Genomic DNA, 18,893 nt, shown 5'->3' with positions numbered 1-18,893 from the left:
TTGGCCGGGAGCAGTGGCACACGCCTGTAATCCTAGCACTTTGGGAGGCCAAGGCAGGTGGATCACCTGAGGCCAGGAGTTTGAGACCAGCCTGACCAACATGGTGAAACCCTGTCTCTACAAAAATACAAAAATTAGCCCGGTGTGGTGGCGCATGCCTGTAATCCCAGCTATTAGGGAGGCTGAGACAGGAGAATGGCTTGAACCTGGGAGGTGGAGGTTGCTGTGAGCCGAGATAGCACCATTGCACTCTAGCCTGGGCGACAAGAGCAAAACTCCATCTCAAAAAAAAATAAAATAAAAAGTATTGTCGCATGTGCTAAATGTTACCTACCCCATGCAGCCTTTCTTAGTAAGTTTTCTGGTTCATGCTCAGATTGCAAGGAGAATATGCGTAGTCTCCGTTTGGCAGAAAGTAAACCCACAAAAATCCACTGCTCATTTCTGTAACTCTTCACTCTCTGAATCCGTGGGCTAACTGACCTGCTTTTCTTACCTGCAGATGCTTCTTCTGAACCAGCCCCGCCTCTGCCCAGATATGGGGCTTCCCACCCCTATCCCCTCAAGGTACTCTTCACTTAGAAGTTACTCCCAGACTCAGCAGTAAACAGACAAATCTTCAGGTCACCATTTTCTGTTAACAACTTTTTGGGGGCTTTTTCCTGGCTTCTCTCTACTAACCCCTGAGTCATAGCATCCAAAATCAACTCGCTACATTCTCTTTGCCTTCTTCCCAGAATAAAATATCAGAGTAAGTCTTCCCTAATCATACCTTATTTATTTTTATTCCTTGGTAGGTACTCATTATTTTGAAAACTGGGAAATAAAAGGAAAGAACTAAGCCTCTCCCTTTCTTATACAAACTGTACCACAGGGTAGCTGAATAGTTGGTAAGCGCAAGTCTCTCTTTAGAGAAGTATTTTGCTAATGAGTGAGAAGGGATAATAGAATTAATACGCTAATGGGTCTAGGTAATGATTATCAATGCTCAACATCACAAAATAGAGACAGACATTATATGATGGAAGTATATACCACCACTTACGAATTAATCTTGACAAAATATAAATCTGATTAAACTTCTAGAACTAATTTAGGAAATACAGGGACAGAGGATTCTACAAGAATGCAATTAGGAAAACTCAGACTTCAGAAAAAGCTATGGGGCAAATAACTGAGATTCTTGAAGAATTTCAAGGGGAAAAGAGAGGTATGGGGAGCCCACATATTAAGAGGGACTTTAGAGGCCTGCCAACCAATTGCAGTGTATGGACCTTATTTTGATCCACATTCAAACAAATACACCATAAGAAATGTATGATAATCAGGGAAATGTGGACATTGAGTAGATTTTTAATGATATTAAGGAATTGTTAATTTTGAGGTGGGGTGATAGTATTTTGGTTATAATTTTTCTTTAAAAAATCCTTGTCCTTTAGAGGTATACGCTGAAATATATATGGATGAAGTCTACGATATCTTAGATTTCCTTCAAAATAATCCAGAGCATCATGGATTATTTCTAAGTGTTGGCATCCTCTCACCCCAAGTTTCCTAGGTCTTCACTTTAAACCCCATATGTAGGTCCCAGAGCCCTTTCTCCTCCTCCACCTGGAATTCCCCTCCTGGGGCTCACGTTTTCCTCCTCCTCTTAGAACTCTCTTCTGGGGGGTGACATTCTTGAGTATCCTGGGGAGGGGAAATGAGTGGGAGTATAAATAATGCAAGATTGGCCATGATTAGATACTTTTTTAAACTAGACGATAAGTACATGGGAGCTCATTATACAGTTCACTTTTGTATATGGTTGAGAAATCCAGAACAAAATGCTACACAAAATTGTAACCACTGGAAGAATGCATATGGAATGTATACTTCCCAACCAAAAGAGGGATCAAAAATGAGTGAGAAACAACTGAATAAAAGTCAAGAAAAGGGAAAAAGGGTGTGTGTGTGGCGGGGCGGTGGCCGGGGGTGGGAGTGGGGCTTGCCTAGAAAGCATTTTAAGGAGAAAACATGAAATAAGGTGGCAGAAATACATCCAAATATGCCACTGATGAAACAGACATGGACTAAATTTTTCTATCAAAAGACAGATTGGGTTAAGAAATTAAAAATTCAAGCCAGAAACAGTGATGGATACCTGTAGTCCCAGCTACTTGGGAGACTGAAGAGGGAGGATTGTTTGAGCCTAGGAGTTCAAAGCCAGCCTGGGCAACATAGCAAGACTTCATCTCTATAAAAGAAAAAATTGGGAACACTTATTCTATTTTATGGAATGAAGTGTTGCCTGGTACAAAAAAGAAAATTCAACTATATACTTTTCATAAGGGAAACTCTTAAAAAAAAAAAAAGTAAAGTTAGAAAATGAAGAGATAGAAAACTACTAGAGTAATGAAATGATCATAAAGAGAAATTAGGAGTAAAGCAGTTCAATAGATATGGGATAGAATTAGCAACAAAGTGATCATCAAAGACCTTGACGAGAACAGTTTCAGTGGCACAGTGGGAGCTAAAGCCAGACTGCGTTTGTGATGAGCTGTACTTGGAAGAGGTAAAAGTGGAAAGGAAGCGGAGGGAGCTGAAAAAACAAGTGGAGGGAACACATTTTCAGTTAGGGGAGGTGGGCTACTCATTTATTGGCCAGTTATTTATTGAGCCTGTATAAATACTGATGTGAAAAAGCCATAGGAGAAGGCGAAGTAGAAGAAACAGGTAGAGGGGGAAGATATTCCTGGGGAGGAAAGACACTGAACATGATGAGACCCCAGGTACCAGTGGAAACATTAGCAGCAGACAAGATGAAAACATTATTTTATTTCTAATTTATTAATTTGTCATTACACAAACAATACATGAATGCATATTCAAAAACATCAAACATTACAGTTAAAGCTAACGCACGCTACCAAACTACTGTTAACAGTTTGGTTAGTATCCTTCCAGACCTTCTCTCTATATAATACACAAATATGTACTTGTAGAAGTACACTATACAGTATTTGTGTGTGTGTGTGTGTGTGTGTGTGTGTGTGATGTAACATCAATAGTATCGTATGTATTACAGGTATTGTCTTTCAATTTTTTCCCCCAAACTTTTAACATTGTCTCCTGGAGATTCTTCCATGCCAGACATGTAGGACTTTCTCTTTTTCATTGATACTTAATATTTCATCATGTGTACCATATTCCATCCTCTTGATGAGTATTTTGGTTTTTTCAATTTCATAGTATTACAGTAGCTCCCCCATCATGGAGGATATTTTGCAAGACCCCCACTGAATGCCTGAAACCATGAATAGTACCAAACCCTCTATGTACTATGTTTTTTTATGATCTGATAACAGAAATGACTAACGGGCAGAGAGTATACACTGTGGATACACTGGACAAAGGGATGATTCCTATCCCAGGCAGGATGGAGAGGGATAGTGAGAGATTTTTATTATACTATGCAGAAAGGTTTGAAGTTTAAAACTTATGTTCATTTCTGGAATTTTCCATTTAATATGTTTGTATTGTGGTTGACCTTGGACGACTGAAACCTCAAAAAGTGAAACTGCAGATAAGGGGGTCTACTGTACAAACAAAGGTGCAATTGACATAATTGTACAAGTTATCTTGTGAACACATGTATGTTTCTTTAGGACATTAAAAGTTGGAATTGTTAGGTCACAGGGTATGTGACTTTTAAAATTTAATGGGTGATACACAATTGTCTTTAAAAGAGGCTGTGCCAATTTGTATGCTCACTAGCAATGTATTCCTGTTTTTCCACACCCTTTGCAGTTTTTGATATGTATGCATGCTAAATATTAGTTGGATCTGAGATGGTTTCTTGTGTTTTAATGTGCACTTTCCTTATTTTGCTGAGATGGAGCATCTCTTCATAACCGATTTGTAAAGTTCTTTGCTTATGTGCATTTTCAAAGGGAAAGGGTATATCGCTTCCAATTTCTAAAAGGGAGTAACCAAAAAGTAGAAGACTAACAGCTAGTCTAGCTGGAGTTAATTTTTGTGAAAGATCTAACTTTGTATTTTTTCTAAATTGTTATGCTATCCCATACTATTTATTGAATAATCCATTTGTTCCTTACTAATTTGAAATATCACTTTTATTACTTACTCAACATATATTTGTGTTTCTGTATTCTCAGCTCTATTAGAGATTTATTTTTGGCATCAGTCACCTGAGTTATTCTTAACTTGGTTCATTGAATGGTAGCTGATTTTGTCAGCCAAGATAGTAAGTGTGTTGCTTATGAGACAATAGACAATATAATTCATGACACATGAATCCTATTCTAGTTAACTTTGATTTAAATCAATTCCATTATCTACAACTTAGAGTACTAAAAATGTGTAAACTTTTCTCAGATTAGTTCCTCTTTTTTAGGTAATACCTCACAGGCTCAATGTCGAGGTGGGAGGCTTTTCCCCTCCTTCTAAAAGTATTATTTGATGTTAAAGCTTTATGGTGATTTAAAGTTGTTTCCTGGCAATATCAAAGGATTTTTACATGGCATGGCAATATTACTGTTGATTTATAAAAACCTTTCATTTAACAAATGATATAAGGTTCACAAACTATAACATATACTCTGAATAAACAATATGGCACTTTAACTTTTACACTTACACTGGACTGAGCTCATTGGAGCACACAAATCATGTCCCAATCATCTTTCTATCCCCAAACATCCAGTACAGGTTGCAGCACCTACATTGAAATAGAATTAAATTGCATGTCAACATTTTTAAAAAATAAAATAATGAAGCCTAAATTTCTTGAAAACGTCACTTTTAGGGTTTTACAATGTCATACATGTGTCTTTTTAGTAGAAAAACTAGAATTAGACACTGACCTGTTATTATTTCAGTCTCAAGTGTGGGGAAAATGTTCCCTTGCTGTCTCTGATCTCCCTCAGGTATGACCTATCTATAGATACATTGCATGCCTGTGAAATGACAGCAAGAACTGTGATCTGGATAACATTTGGATTGCAGCAGGCAAGAGTATTTTACAGTTGTTATATGGAAATATTGTAGGAATGCAAAAGAATGAAGAGATGAACTTTTTTATGGAAAAGTTGAACTGTGGCATTTGCCTTAAAATTCAGTTGTTTTTATGATCCAAGCACACCTTTTCCTTCCCTCCAAAGGGATAAATATGGCTTCTGTGGACAATGTCGTAGTCTGTAAACTTAGATACTCTGGACCCATGACCGTAGACAATGGGAAAACTCCCCAAACTGCCTAGTCTATCAGTTTCCCTGCTGAGAATGAAAAATAAAGCTAACTCACTCACCATCCAGGTATGCTGAACAAACTCAACAACTAAGTGGACAGCGCCAGTGCAAAATACCAGCGTCTTACTTGGCCATCGCCAATCTGAAAATCTGTCTTATTTTTCTTATTTGATGATTCCATGGCGAGGTGTGGGGGGGAAGCAAGAATGTCTGTGAACTTTAACTTGCTTCAGAGTGCCTCACTTAGCATTTTCATCTATGAACACAGCATGTCATACCAATTGTACTCCAGGAAAGATATAGTTACAATAGCACTTGTATAAAGTAATCCTTGCAACCTATGAAGGAAAGCCATACATTTAAAGGGATCTTGCTGTAGAAATTCTGTGAACTGGTACAGAAATACATGACAAAGATTTATCTTGAAATGTTGAAAAGGAGTAAATAGGGTGCAAGTATACATCACTAAATAATAAACTATTACTACTGTTAGGAAATAGAAATATGGATTATTAAGAGGCTTGAAGCAGAAGGAGGTGGGAGAAAAGGTCTAGTTTGGGATAAGCAGGAGACTTAGAAAAAAGAAGCCTGCAGGACTGACCTATGCCAAAGAATAAAAGGCTAAAGCCTAGCAAAACCTATTCTGCCTTGGGTTGTCAGTACCTACAGTGGGGGCCAGAACCAATATTATCCTTTCCAGGGAGCAAGGAATAGATTTTAGGGAGACATTGGAATCATCCTAATCCTAGTCACTATAAAAGGATTACATTTAGTTTACCTTTAGGGTAGAATTGACACAGAGGCATAGTGACAGCAAAGGTTCCATTCCCCCGACCCTTTTGTTAAATTCTTGAAATTCCTTTAAGGAAACAAAGACTTTCATTTCACAGATTTATGACTGTTGGAAGGAAAAGACTGAGTCAAACTTTCAAGTATGAGTTGGGACTCTTTAATCTTTTTTTGGAGGGACAAGAAAATAGGCAGCTGGGTGTGGTGGCTCACGCCTGTAATCAACACTCTAGGAGGCCCGGGCGGGCGGGGGAGATTTGAGGTCAGGAGTTCAAGACCAGCCTGGCCAACATGGTGAAACCCCGTCCCTACTTAAAATACAAAAATTAGCCCGGCATGGTGGCACACACCTGTAACACCAGCTACTCAGGAGGTTGAGGCAGGAGAATCGCTTGAACCTGGGAGGCAGAGGTTGCAGTGAGCCAAGATCTTGCCACTGCACTCCAGTCTGAGCAACAGCGAGACTGTCTCAAAAAAAAAAAAAAAAAAAAAAGGAAATAGGCACCTGATACCTGATACTGGGAATGGGATGTTCATTGTGCAGAGGAAAATGGTACAGAAAGACACAAGACAAACTTCCTTCATGAGCTTCACAAAATTGCCTTTGTAATTTTGCCTTTTCATCGTTTATTTTCTGGATTATCATCCCTCCTAAATTATTTCTCAGCTTCCAGTTTCAGCTACTCTAATCTACCTCCCATCTGCCACTGGAATTGTGCACATCCAGCAGAATTTGAGCACAGTATCCCATTACTTAAAACCATTCAATAAATCATTCTTGCTTTCTGAATAGATGCCAAACTACTAGGTCAGGGGGAAGTCACTGTCTGCCTGTCTCCAGTGCAATTCTGTGGCTGCTCTAGGAGCCTTGTTTATGCTCTTAAGCCATTAAGTTCTCTTTTCTTGTGCTTGGAACGCCCTTCCCTCTGGCTCTTATGACCTTCAAGACTCAGGTGTCATGTTTTTGAGGAAACCTACCCTGAAAAAAACCATCCCTGACTGTGTATAGTAACAAGTATTTCTCGCTGCATTATTAGTTGGCTTATTATGTTCTCAAATTGTCAATCTTGAGGGCTGGGTTTTGTCCTTTTCCTAGGATTATTTAAGAAAATTGAGCCATGTCACAAAGTGCTTGTCACTGAGCCATAGTTTCTTTTAAAAATGTGACTTCAAATCTTAAAAGTTGTTTCCAGACAATTAGCTATTTCTGGTTCTGCAAAGATAAATTTTCAAGAACAGAGATATTCTGGTACTATTAAGACTTTTTTTTTTTTTTTTTTTTTTTTAAGGTCCATGAATTACTGGAGTTTGCAACTTGGAGAAACATAATCATTCACCTGTGAAAATTCTTGTGAATAATGGCAGTTGTGATCCCCAATCACTGGAGGCTTGATTATAAAACGTTATCTCAATACTTCTAAATTAGTATAGGATAGTATAAATAGAATTTGAAAAGTTCAGCTATTTTGGACAATCAGGAGTTAAGGAAACTGTACATTTAACGCCTCCTAACCCCTACTATTTGTTTTTGGTGTGGCAAGCTGTGAGATCACATTGGAACAACCTAAAATAAATTTTATTTGGGGAAAGTTAGGTTTGAACTGTAGACAATTACCGTATCAGAAAAATTTTTACTTATGATTTATTGGCTAAAACAGAAAAGCTTATGTGGGACCTTGCTCTATGGGCATTACACTGACAGAATTAGATGGCATTCCTGTAAGACTCCAAATAGCTGGAGACTCAAATAGCTGAACTGGAAGTTACTTAAGATCCTAAACAATGAGCTGGGGGAAGGGTTGACAGTAGGGATAGTTTGGATTTTGACAGCAGGGGGGGATGATGGGAAAGCAGAGGGCAGGCACGACAATAATTTTGCATTTTTGAACAATGCACCATGAGTTGAGTATCTTCTGTCGTTACACTGAAAAGCTTATTATTTAAGGCTCTTGAAACATATTGCCAAATTACTTTCTAAAAGTACACAGGAAAGCCTGTCTTTCTATGTTAAGTCCTGCTACTTTGGACACTTATTACAATTCGCTAAAAATATTAATTTGCATTTTTTAGGTTACTAGAAGTTGAACCTTTAGAAACTGCTCTCTTCTGTGAACTACCCATGTTTTCTCTCCTTTTCTATTTTTTTTCTTAATATAAAAGTAGTAATAACTGCTGTTACCATTTTAAACCTTAACATATTATTCATTTCCTTGGAGACTATTACTTTGTTTATAAAGTGTTTTTCCAGCCCCAGAATCAAAATGGAATCCATTTTCACAAAAATCCCACCTCTTTTTCTAAGACTAGTTTTTCTCCACCTGTATTAAATATCACATATCACAGCACTGGAGGGGCACAGCCAGCAAACCTCTCTGGTTAACAGTCCAACAGCGAAGTTTCACATTCCATTAAGTATCTCACCTGTAGCAGCTCTACTTGGAATCTTACTACACATCCTTAGGGTTGCTTACTCAAGCCTATGTACTTAGTTCCTTTATTTATAATGTTATTCATTAACATTTTGTTCAATGTCTTACGGCGCAACTAGAATAGAAAATATTTGGCAATCTCATGTACATCCCAATTTTATGCCTCGTTTGTGGCTCATCTGATTAAATTTTTACTTCAAATAAACACGTCTTTTAACAGGGAGAACTAACTACTGGTTCTCATTGACTCTGATTAGCTAGCTGGCTACAGATGCAGCGCATATTAATTTCTACAGGCACCTTTCTGAATTCAAGTAAAAGTTTTGGTAGACAAGGATTTCCTACTTCAGTATCACTAACATAATATGAATATTGAGTACAAATATTGCTCACTATTCTTGCATTCTTTAAATTGTTTTAATTTGAAAATTTAAGAACTATCAGTAAGTCATTATTAACAGGTCTTTAAGGAGTATTTTGAATTGTGAAAATACAAATCTAGTCAAATTTTGAACACATATAGAGCCAAATATTTCAACAAAACTGCAGTTTAATTTCAGAAAATGTGTTAAAATATATATTTATACATCAATTTCTGACATACACTTAATGTGTTAGTATACACAAAATGATGCTTTCTTTTGAAACTGTATTTATGAAATGTACATTTTAATTTAAATACTCAGTATACACTGCACTTAATCTGCATGTTGCATTTATTAAATACATTAAAATCTGCAATGTAACAAAACGTTTTCTGCATACGAAATTCAAAACACCATTTTAAATGAACAAAAGATGGCTCACTTTTTTTTTTTTTTTTTTTTTTTTACAACTAGTGTATTGTACACTAGCTCAGCTCCACCAAACTACCTGTTCGTTCTCTTTTATTTGACATTGTTCACAGACTAGTACATATTACAATAAGAGTGCTGGATAAAAACATGAGGTACGAAAGTGGTTCAAAGATTATAGGTCATGCAGATCATGCTAGACAGCAAAGAAAATTGTGACTGAGAAAACACTAAATAAAAATACATAAAGAATGTGCATTATAAAAAAAAAGACAAAAAAAAAAAAAAAAAAAAAAAAAACCCAAAAAACTCCATTACACAGCTTTGCTTCTTTGGTTACAAAGTAGGTTGAACAATTTCACAGCTTTTTATTCCCACCCGAAAAAAAAGTCATACGAAATGTTGAAAAGCAGAGGAATCGTGGCAATTTCTCTTAGAAAGTAGAAACAAATGAACAAAGTTTTCTTCATCAAAATAGCCCAATTATTTATTATATCACAATAACTGGTGACTACCTGTACAGTTGCACTATGTTCTTCATACTTACACTATACAAAATTTACATTCAAGCTGGGTCTTTACTACTGAAAATAAATACCAAAAGTAAATTGCCATTAGTGTTAGAAATATGCCAGGATTCTTTTGTTCAATTATTGCCTAAACGTTTTATCTATTAAATGCAATCCTGTCTTTCACTTCCTTTACTGATACTTATAATTATTCAAAAAAATTAAAAAAGTTCTGTGACATTGTTCATGTACATTATGAAAATAGCAGCCCTGTAATAAATAAAACACAAATAAATGAAAACTTATGTAGGCAAATGTTACTGATATTGAAAGAAAAGTGGCTCTTTAGATGAACTGTTATTTATAATGTGATAGGAAGGCTCAGGGTAAATCCAAGGGTAATAGGAAACATGGGAGAGCCACCAAAACTCTTAAAGACCCCACTCATGCGCACCAGGTAAAATGCAGACTTTGCTCGCTTTAATAAACCCCATTATTCTCCTTGTGTACTGATGACATAGAACTGGACATCAACAGCGCTGCATGACATTTCAGAGAGAGGAAAAGCTCTTGTAGAATGATTGTCTAATACTGAAAAGGCCAAACACACAACCAAAGCATGGCTACTTGCTTTCGTATAAAGTGGAAAGAACACCAGTGGCACACAAGGATAGATTGCTTTCAGTTTTTTTCTTAATGAGGCTTAAGAAAGCTTTATGCTGAGGAGACATTCGGCTGCTGTGGAGGTTGCGTTGGCTGCGGAGGCTGTGCTATCACTGCTTGCTGTTGAGAAGTGCTACCAGGATTGGCCTGTTGGGTTGGGAGTTGGGATAATTGATCATTGTTTGAAAGAGATTTTAACAGTGCATTTTCTCGTTCAAGTAAAGAGTTTCTTTCAACTAATTCTTTTATTTGTTCCTTTAAAACTTCCACTTCTTCTCTTACTGCATACATCAAATGGCTTTTCACCAGATCCTGTGAAAAACAAAATTAGGAATGTCAAAGAGTGAAAAGGTAAAGGTGGTGCTATCCGGTTCTAGCCTACTTGGTGCCGTTTAAGTTTTTATATTAGTTTTCCTGCTCTTGCTTTTAAGATTTCTGCTTTATCTTGACCGAGCCTATGGAAGATGGGTTGGAAAAAACCCAGTTCCCAACTAGAGCAGTAAGCTCAGAATTTTCTTTTCAAAGTTTGGGACAATTTCCAAAAAATACCAGCTTCTTAAACTGTCAACTCTTTAAGCTTAGAATAAAAAAAAAAAAAAAAAAGGTTAAAATCACATGCTTAAAATGGTAGATCAAGAGAACAAAGGAACAATATTCCAACGGAAAGCTGTTTGATGTTAAACTAGTCATAGTACTGCTTTAAAGATAACATTTTGGACTTTAAAATTTTAGGATTAAAAAAATGGTTTGAGACTAACAGTCCTGTAAGGTCTCACACCTGTAATCCCAGCACATTGGGAGGCTGAGGCGGGTAGATCACCTGAGATCAGGAGTTTGAGACCACCTTGCCCAACATGGTGAAACCCCGTCTCTAAAAATACAAAAATTAGCCAGATGTGGTGGTGTGCACCTGTGGTTGCAACTACTTAGGAGGCTGAGGCAGGAGAATCGCTTGAACCTGGGAGGTGGAGGTTGCAGTGAGCCAAAATCGTGCCACTGTACTTCAGCCTGGGTGACAGAGCGAGACTATCTCAAAACAAACAAAAATACCAACTTTTTTTTGTAGAGACAAGGTCTTGCTATGTTGCCCAGGTTGGTCTCAAACTCCTGGCCTCAACTGATCCTCCCACCTCAGCTCAAGTGCTGGGATTACAGATACTGTGCCTGGCCTACTTACACAGCTTACTTATAGTCTACTTCCATCAGACCTCTAGCTGTTTTTGCTTTAATACTCTTTTTCGCTCTAAAGTATTTTCAATGCTGAAATATTTGGGGAACATGTTGTCTTTAAATATGTATGCCCCCTCACCAATGGTCCTTATCAATGATAATGCATGAAATGTGAGATATTCAAATGGGAGAAATATTTACTCAATTAGTATTTCTAGATTAAAAATTCTCAATGTTCTAGCATCTACAACGAAATCTCATTATCAAAAAACATGATTTGGTCATCTTTGGTTTAAACAAATTATTTGTTTTCTAAAATTGAGAAAAGCTAAGTGTTCCATACAACCAACAATCTATGAAATGGGAGAACTGTAAACTTTTACTTACCATTGCTTGTTCTATTTTGTTGTCAATGGCTACAACACCTCCCCCAGATGCACTGGAAAAAATTAGAATATGTCATTAAATTATTCTAAAAAATTTAACCTCCCTTCCAACTCTTAAAAGAATGTAAAAGACATTCGTGCTTCACTTAAAACCAAATATATAGTAATTTAAAATAGCTTATTCTGTTCTAACAATTTCAGTACTCAAAGCTCTCATTTCTAAAATGAGAGTCTCAGTAAATTGAAGACTTCTACAGGTCCTTTGTAGTGCCAACATTTCTAATTTGCCTGTGATATATGTATGCTACTTTAACTCTCAATTGTATTAAGAATTTCTCTGTTCAGTGGTTTTAAAAGGATACATTTTAAATGGGCAGTGCCTTCTCTGTATCTCTTAAATTTCTTCATTAACCAACTATATATTCTAATTGCCTTTCATGCAGAAATTCCAATAATTACTTATTGTAGTAAAATTCAGATGATGGCTTGACTTTTTTTTTTTTCCTAGTCCTTCCTCTTAGTAAGACTTTTCTGCTATAAGTTTTATAAACATCTAGTTTTTTAAAAAAATTTTAATGGCTTCTAAAAATGATTCAGAAAGCCTTTGGGCAGGATTGGTTAACAAGAAACTCAACATTCAGCCGGGTGCGGTGGCTCATGCTTGTAACCCTAGCACTTTGGGAGGCCGAGGTGGGAGATCACTTGAGGCCAGGAGTTCCAGACCAGCCTGGCTAACATGGTGAAACCCCGTCTCTACTAAAAATACAAAAAAAATTAACCAGGTATGGTGGCGGGCGCCTGTAATCCCAGCTACTCAGGAGGCTGAGGCAGGAGAACTGCTTGAACCCAGGAGGCAGAGGCTGCAGTGAGCCGAGATCATGCCATTTATTGCAATCCAGCCTGGGCAACAAGAGCAAAACTCCATCTCAAAAAAAAAAAAAAAAAAAAAGAAAGAAAGAAAGAAAAGAAATTCAACATTCTGGCAGACCTACATGTCTTTGTAGGTTACTTGCTGGCAAGAATAACCTACAAGGTTAGAATCACCTATAAGGTATGTGGTTTCGATCAGTTTTTCCTGGGAATAACTGAAAAGTTATCCAGCCTGTCAAGCACATTCCAAGTTCAAATATCACCTTAGCAACTGTACGATAATAACACACAAGGCTGAATAATTGTCCTCTTTGGTGGTTTATATTCTACCATGTATTAAGTAGTAAGAATAGCTGGAATTTATACCCTTTTCTTTTTTTTTTTAAATTTTATTTCAAAAAACAGTTATTAGGTTTTTAAAAATTACTCTTGTAAAGAAAAATCTGATACTTTAGCTTACTGTACCAATACAAAAAGATAATTTTTATATATTACTAAATACTCTTCATAAAGTATACTCCACGTAAGATTTTAGTGCTAAGATACGTGGAAACTACTTTACTTTGATGGTGTGGACCCACAATGTCATATCAGATTGAGGCTCAGAAATATCCTGTCCTATGATTTCCTGCTATTCATTTCCTATGTGACCATCAGCAAATCACCTATTTAACTTCCCTGGATCTCAGTTTCCCCATCTGTAAAACAAAGGGGTTGATGTCAATGCCTCATGGGATTTTCCACTTCTAAATCCTTGAAACCTTAAATCATTAGATGGAAAACTAAGTTTATTTGAGCATTAACCACATTAATTACAGCATACTACCTTCACTTCTTGCTGCTACTATTTCTAAGATGAAAAGAGGTTTTGTGTATCTAGTATCTAGAAAGGATTTATGGATCATTAACAAATACTTTATACGTGCTGGGCTTTAAATGCTTTTAGTGAGCTGTGCAAAGTGTGACTATATGTAACTATAAACTACAGAACCACTAAGTAAACCATAAGGCTTTAATAAGTACTTCAGTGCCAGATACCGTGCAGATATATTCACCACAAATACTGAACACATTTTGGCAAAAAAGACGGTGACAGGCATTTAGATTAGCTTGCTTGGGAATCCCAGATTATACGTTCTATATTTTTATTGACATGGCAAGGAAAGATTGAATTACTTTTAAGTCATTTCATGACTTAAATCATTTGATTCCTTCAACACATTTGGTTTAAATAGCACACCTTAAATACTAACTACAACATCAGTTTTATGTATTAATAAGCAGTAAAACAACAAAAAACTCCAAAACCCTTAAAAAAGGGTTTACTGTTTTGTTTTGTTTTTTTGATAATTAAAATCAGTCAGCAAGTTTTAAAATGATTCCCATAGCTAAGGAAGAATAATTAGCATGCTATTCTTTGAATGCTGATCTAACAAACTATTTTCCTAAGATCTCTTTTGACAACAGAAGAAACAGGTTTGCAAGATATAAATAGATAATGATGAAGATGTATCCCTTAACAGGTATTAATATTTCAACTATTAGGTGTTATACTCTAATAGAATAAATCAGTGTCAAATATAATTACTACCACTATAGTGACCTTTAACTATCTTGAAGGCTATTATTCAAGAATTCTATAACCTACTGCAGGGGTCTCAAACTTTAGCACGCACCAGAATCATCTGGAGGTCTTGTTAAAACGCAGGTTGCTGGGCTTCCCCCTCAGAGTTTCTGATTTAGTAGGCATGGAACCAGGATTCTGCATTTCTAACAAGTTCCCGGATGATGTGGAATCTGCTGTCTATGCTTTGAGAACTGCAGGCTTACAAATGAAAGTTATAGGAGGAAAAATTAAGAAGCCTAATTCTATTTTTAAAACTTTTTAGCCTGGTACATAAAATTCTTTATGACTTTGACCTCTGCCTTATACAATCTGTTTTCCTCTTATACCCCATCTGCCTATTGTGTTATGGTCTTATATAACTATTTGCAGTCTGTTGAAATATGTTCTCTCAGGTTTCCTTGGCTTTGCAGAAACTGCTCCCTCAGCTGGAAGTGCTCACAGTTCCAATTCATCTGGCTATCTTACACCTGTCCCTTAAGATGCTCCAGTGCCATCTCTTCTGTGATGCTGTTTGATTTTCTAAGGTAGAGCCAATTACTCCATCCCTTCTGGGGTCTACCAATCTTCGCAAACTTTTTGTAGTGCAAAAAGGCAGAATAGCAAATTCTGGCTCCTCCATATACTCACTATATGGAAATTATTTAACCTTTCTAGACTTCAGTTTTTTCATTTAAAATAAGGATTATATGCCAATTGTGAGGATTAAATGAGTTTAATGCTCAGCATAGTAGTTGGCACACTGAGCACTCAATACAGACAGTGATTACTTTGAGTATTATAATACTACCACTGTTGATCCTATTAGATTGAGCTCCTTGAGAAAGGTTCCATAACTTCTTTACCTTTGTGAGTAAGTGAATTCAGTGCTTAGCACACAGCAACTCAATGCATACTGACAGTAATTAGATATGATAGACTTGAAACAATTATTGGTTCATATGAGGAAGGCATTAAAATTCTTTAAGTTCAGATAAATCAGTTCTCAAAGTGTAGTCCCTGAACTAGAAGCATCAGCATCACGTGGAAACTTGTTAGAAAGGTAAACATTTGGACCCACCCAGACCTTGTTAGAAATGTAAATATTTGGACCCACCCCAGATTTACTCTTGAGGCGGGGCCCCGTAATCTACTTTAAAAAAACTCTCCAGGTGATTCAGATAGAAACTAAAGTTTGAGAACCACTGCTTTAAACAGCCAGATTTACAATGAAGACACCAATATGGTAGTCTTAAGCAAATAAGAGACTATTTTATTTCAAGATCCCAGAATATGGTTTAAAAATACTGTTTCAATGAGGGTATCAAGATGTTTTCTATTATGTTCAAAGTTATCATAGTGAGATTTGACTCTCTTTTAAAATGAGAAAGATCAACTGAAGCAGAATCAATAATTTCCTTCCTTCACCTAATATTGTAATACTATATACCTTGTTTTCCTTTTAATTATCACATTCAGCACATTATATTTTGATGGTTAACCAGTTTCCAAACTTAAGCTCCCTAAGAAAACGCTTTCTGTCTTTATTCCCAGCACAAAGTATATATACCCAGTAACCTATAATGGTGGTAGTATAAACAAATATTTCAGATTAGTGTGTATGTGTATATACACACTCAAACTGAAATACGTCAATTTTAAACCAAGTGTTACAATTACTGCCACAGAAGCATGAGGGAAAAATGAGTTCAGAATTTTCTTTTTTAAACTATTATGGTAAACTGGAAGTGCTAAATAAAGTCAAAAGATAATTTTTAAAAATAAACTTTCTATTTACTATGAATTATTCTTAGAATAAAAATCAAGCATTTATTAGCATTTATAGATGCATTAAAACTTGTGGATATGGAGAGAATGAACAGAAATATAGAGCTGTGGAAAGTAAGAAAGACCTATAAGAAAGTATTTATTTACCGGAATTGTTGCTCCAAAATAAATAAATGAGCTTGAATTCAGTGTTTAAAGCTAATTATACTTACACTCACAGAAAAAGTAAAACTCAAAGTATCAATGCTACAGTAAGACAGGTTGGCTTTCCATGCTGTTCATCTTTTAATTGATCCTAACTGGTTCCCCACCACAGCTTTTCCTCCTAGGTTTCCTTACTCTTACCATGAGATTACTTGCAACATCACTGAGAAAGCAAGAGGACGGATGAAGAATTTCCAACTTCACAAGTTAAAATCACTAAAGAAACAGGTAATCTAATTTAATTTTTTGTTTTGAGACAGTTTCACTCTTGTTGCCCAGGCTGGAGTGCAATGGCGCAATCTTGGCTCACCGCAACCTCCTCCTCCCAGGTTCAAGCGATTCTCCTGCCTCAGCCTCCTGAGTAGGTGGGATTACAGGTATGTGCCACCACGCCCGGCTAATTTTGTATTTTTAGTGGAGATGGGGATTCTCTAATGTTAGTCAGGCTGGTCTCGAACTCCCAACCTCAGGTGATCTGCCTGCCTCGGAGTCCCAAAGTGCTGGGATTATAGGCGTGAGCCACACGCCCGGCCTTGATCTCTATTTTTAAAAAACTATGAGAAACCAACTTTTTTCTTTATCTGTAGTAATGTGGACACAGACATCATGACTACTTATTTAAAATAAAAAAATTCAGCCTGGGCAACATAGTGAGAACCCATGAAAGAAAAGAAAGAAGAAAAGAAAAGAGAAAAGAAAGCAAGCCCATGGTCCCAGTTACTCAGAAGGCTGTGTGGGAAGCTTGCTTGAGCCCAGGAGTTCAGGGTTCATCACTGCACTCCAGCCTGGGTGAGAGAGCCAGACCTGTCTCTAAGAAAAGTAACTACTTCTCTTTTTCCCAAAATGGACATATTTTGACTACTTTGTCTTTCCATCTTCCCCTAGATATAAATGCTAATTAACAAATTAACAAGATAGAGGAAAAGAAAACTTAATGATTGTCTACTTTAGGGCAGGCACACCTTATCTTAATGAGTCCTTACAACAAGCCTGAGCAACATTCTCATTTTACAGTTGAGGAAACTGAGGTCAAGTAACTTGCTCAAAGACACAACACTAGGAACAGGATTCAAACCTGGACCTAATGTCAAAACACATGTATTTTCTTCCATAATAGTAAGACTGTGAAAAAATAATCTCTAGTGACCTGAAATAAATCCAGAATTATGTAATTATTAAGAATGCTTTAATGAAGTACCAAATGTTAAGTTGCGAAACCATAAGCATGGATCCAAAGATTAAACCATGCTCAGAATATGCCATTTATCTTATCTGGCATATTCCTAGAAGAGGTTCAGCTCTGAGAATAAGGGAGGGAACCTCTTAGAAAAGGCACTTGCTTAGTGATCTTTTCATAGCCAATATAGTTTACCTAATTGCCAAGAACGAAAATGTTCCTCTGGTTTGTTAGAAAGCTGAAGATGTCTTAAAAATATTATGTATCTTTAATTAGAATACTGCAATAAATAAATAAATAAATAAAATGCCTTGTTTTACTCAGACTCCTCTAACTTTGCATTGAGTTACAACCACAACTATAAATGCACTACAGGAACTCTCCAAATTACACAAATTTTTTGTAATACAAACTCCTTTGAGTTGGCAAATCTGGCGTACTTCATGCTCACCCCCCCTTGCCCAAACCAACTAAAACTGATTCTTCAGAAACGCACAAGCAGAAGGAAGCTATACCTTTCTTTGGGGGCAGTCCTCAGGAATCATATACTGTTTCCAGTAAATCATCTATAACCTTTATTCCACCCACTCCCATCTCCCAAAATAAGCACTGTAATAACATCATTACTACTAAAATGCATTACTTCTAACCTGGGTAACATTTTGCCCATTCTCTAACAAATGCATGTTTTGTTTTTTAGAAAGAAAATTAAGAAAATGCAAGTCACTGATTACAAAGGAATAAATCGAATAAATCTACAGTTCAGCAAGCTTGTGAGGTTATATATAATTTTAAAAATCCACCACTCTTCTGTAAGAGGGAACTAAAAACATATTTATAGCTTACTCAAGAACAAATAACAATTTTCCTTTCAAAAGGGCCTAAATAAATAAAATTCATGTAGACAATCTCTAGCTGAATGCAAACCTCTATGGTGAAGAATAAAAATTGGGTGAAGTTAATAATAAACTAAGAACTCAAAATGTTATGTTATTCTAATTATTGACCATCAGTTCTACCAATATAAAACAAATAATGTTTAATTTCATGATTAAAAAAAAGAAACCCAAAATGCCCCATAGAGATTATTATTAGCAGTAACACAAAATAAGTTATTTTAAAGCTATTATTCATCCTGAGCAAGCAGGTAACATTTCTACTTACAAAACTTAAGTGTTACTTTTTCTCAAGTAGCCAGTCCTGCAATGGTGTGATAAATGCTTTTACCAAGAAACTATTAAAAACCCAGTTAAATACTTATA

General features: G+C 36.3%; 1 protein-coding gene across 2 annotated transcripts in view; it reads right to left on the bottom strand.

Moving 5' to 3' along the window:
- Positions 1-2,956: 2,956 nt before the first annotated feature.
- Positions 2,957-18,893, bottom strand: part of TSC22D2 (TSC22 domain family member 2) — a 57,906-nt gene continuing 41,969 nt past the window's right edge. For both annotated transcript variants that reach the window (XM_050779769.1, XM_050779770.1), the window contains 2 exons: positions 11,991-12,042; positions 2,957-10,745 (listed from right to left, as the gene is read on the bottom strand). In XM_050779769.1, coding sequence (XP_050635726.1) covers positions 10,485-10,745; positions 11,991-12,042 — 313 coding nt within the window. In that variant the 3' untranslated portion in view covers positions 2,957-10,484. The remainder of the gene's footprint in view (positions 10,746-11,990; positions 12,043-18,893) is intronic.

This window comes from Macaca thibetana, chromosome 2 (genome assembly GCF_024542745.1).
Source record: "Macaca thibetana thibetana isolate TM-01 chromosome 2, ASM2454274v1, whole genome shotgun sequence".
NCBI lineage: Eukaryota > Metazoa > Chordata > Mammalia > Primates > Cercopithecidae > Macaca > Macaca thibetana.
Note: the sequence above shows the minus strand (reverse complement) of the source record. Positions and strands in the feature narration are given on the sequence as shown.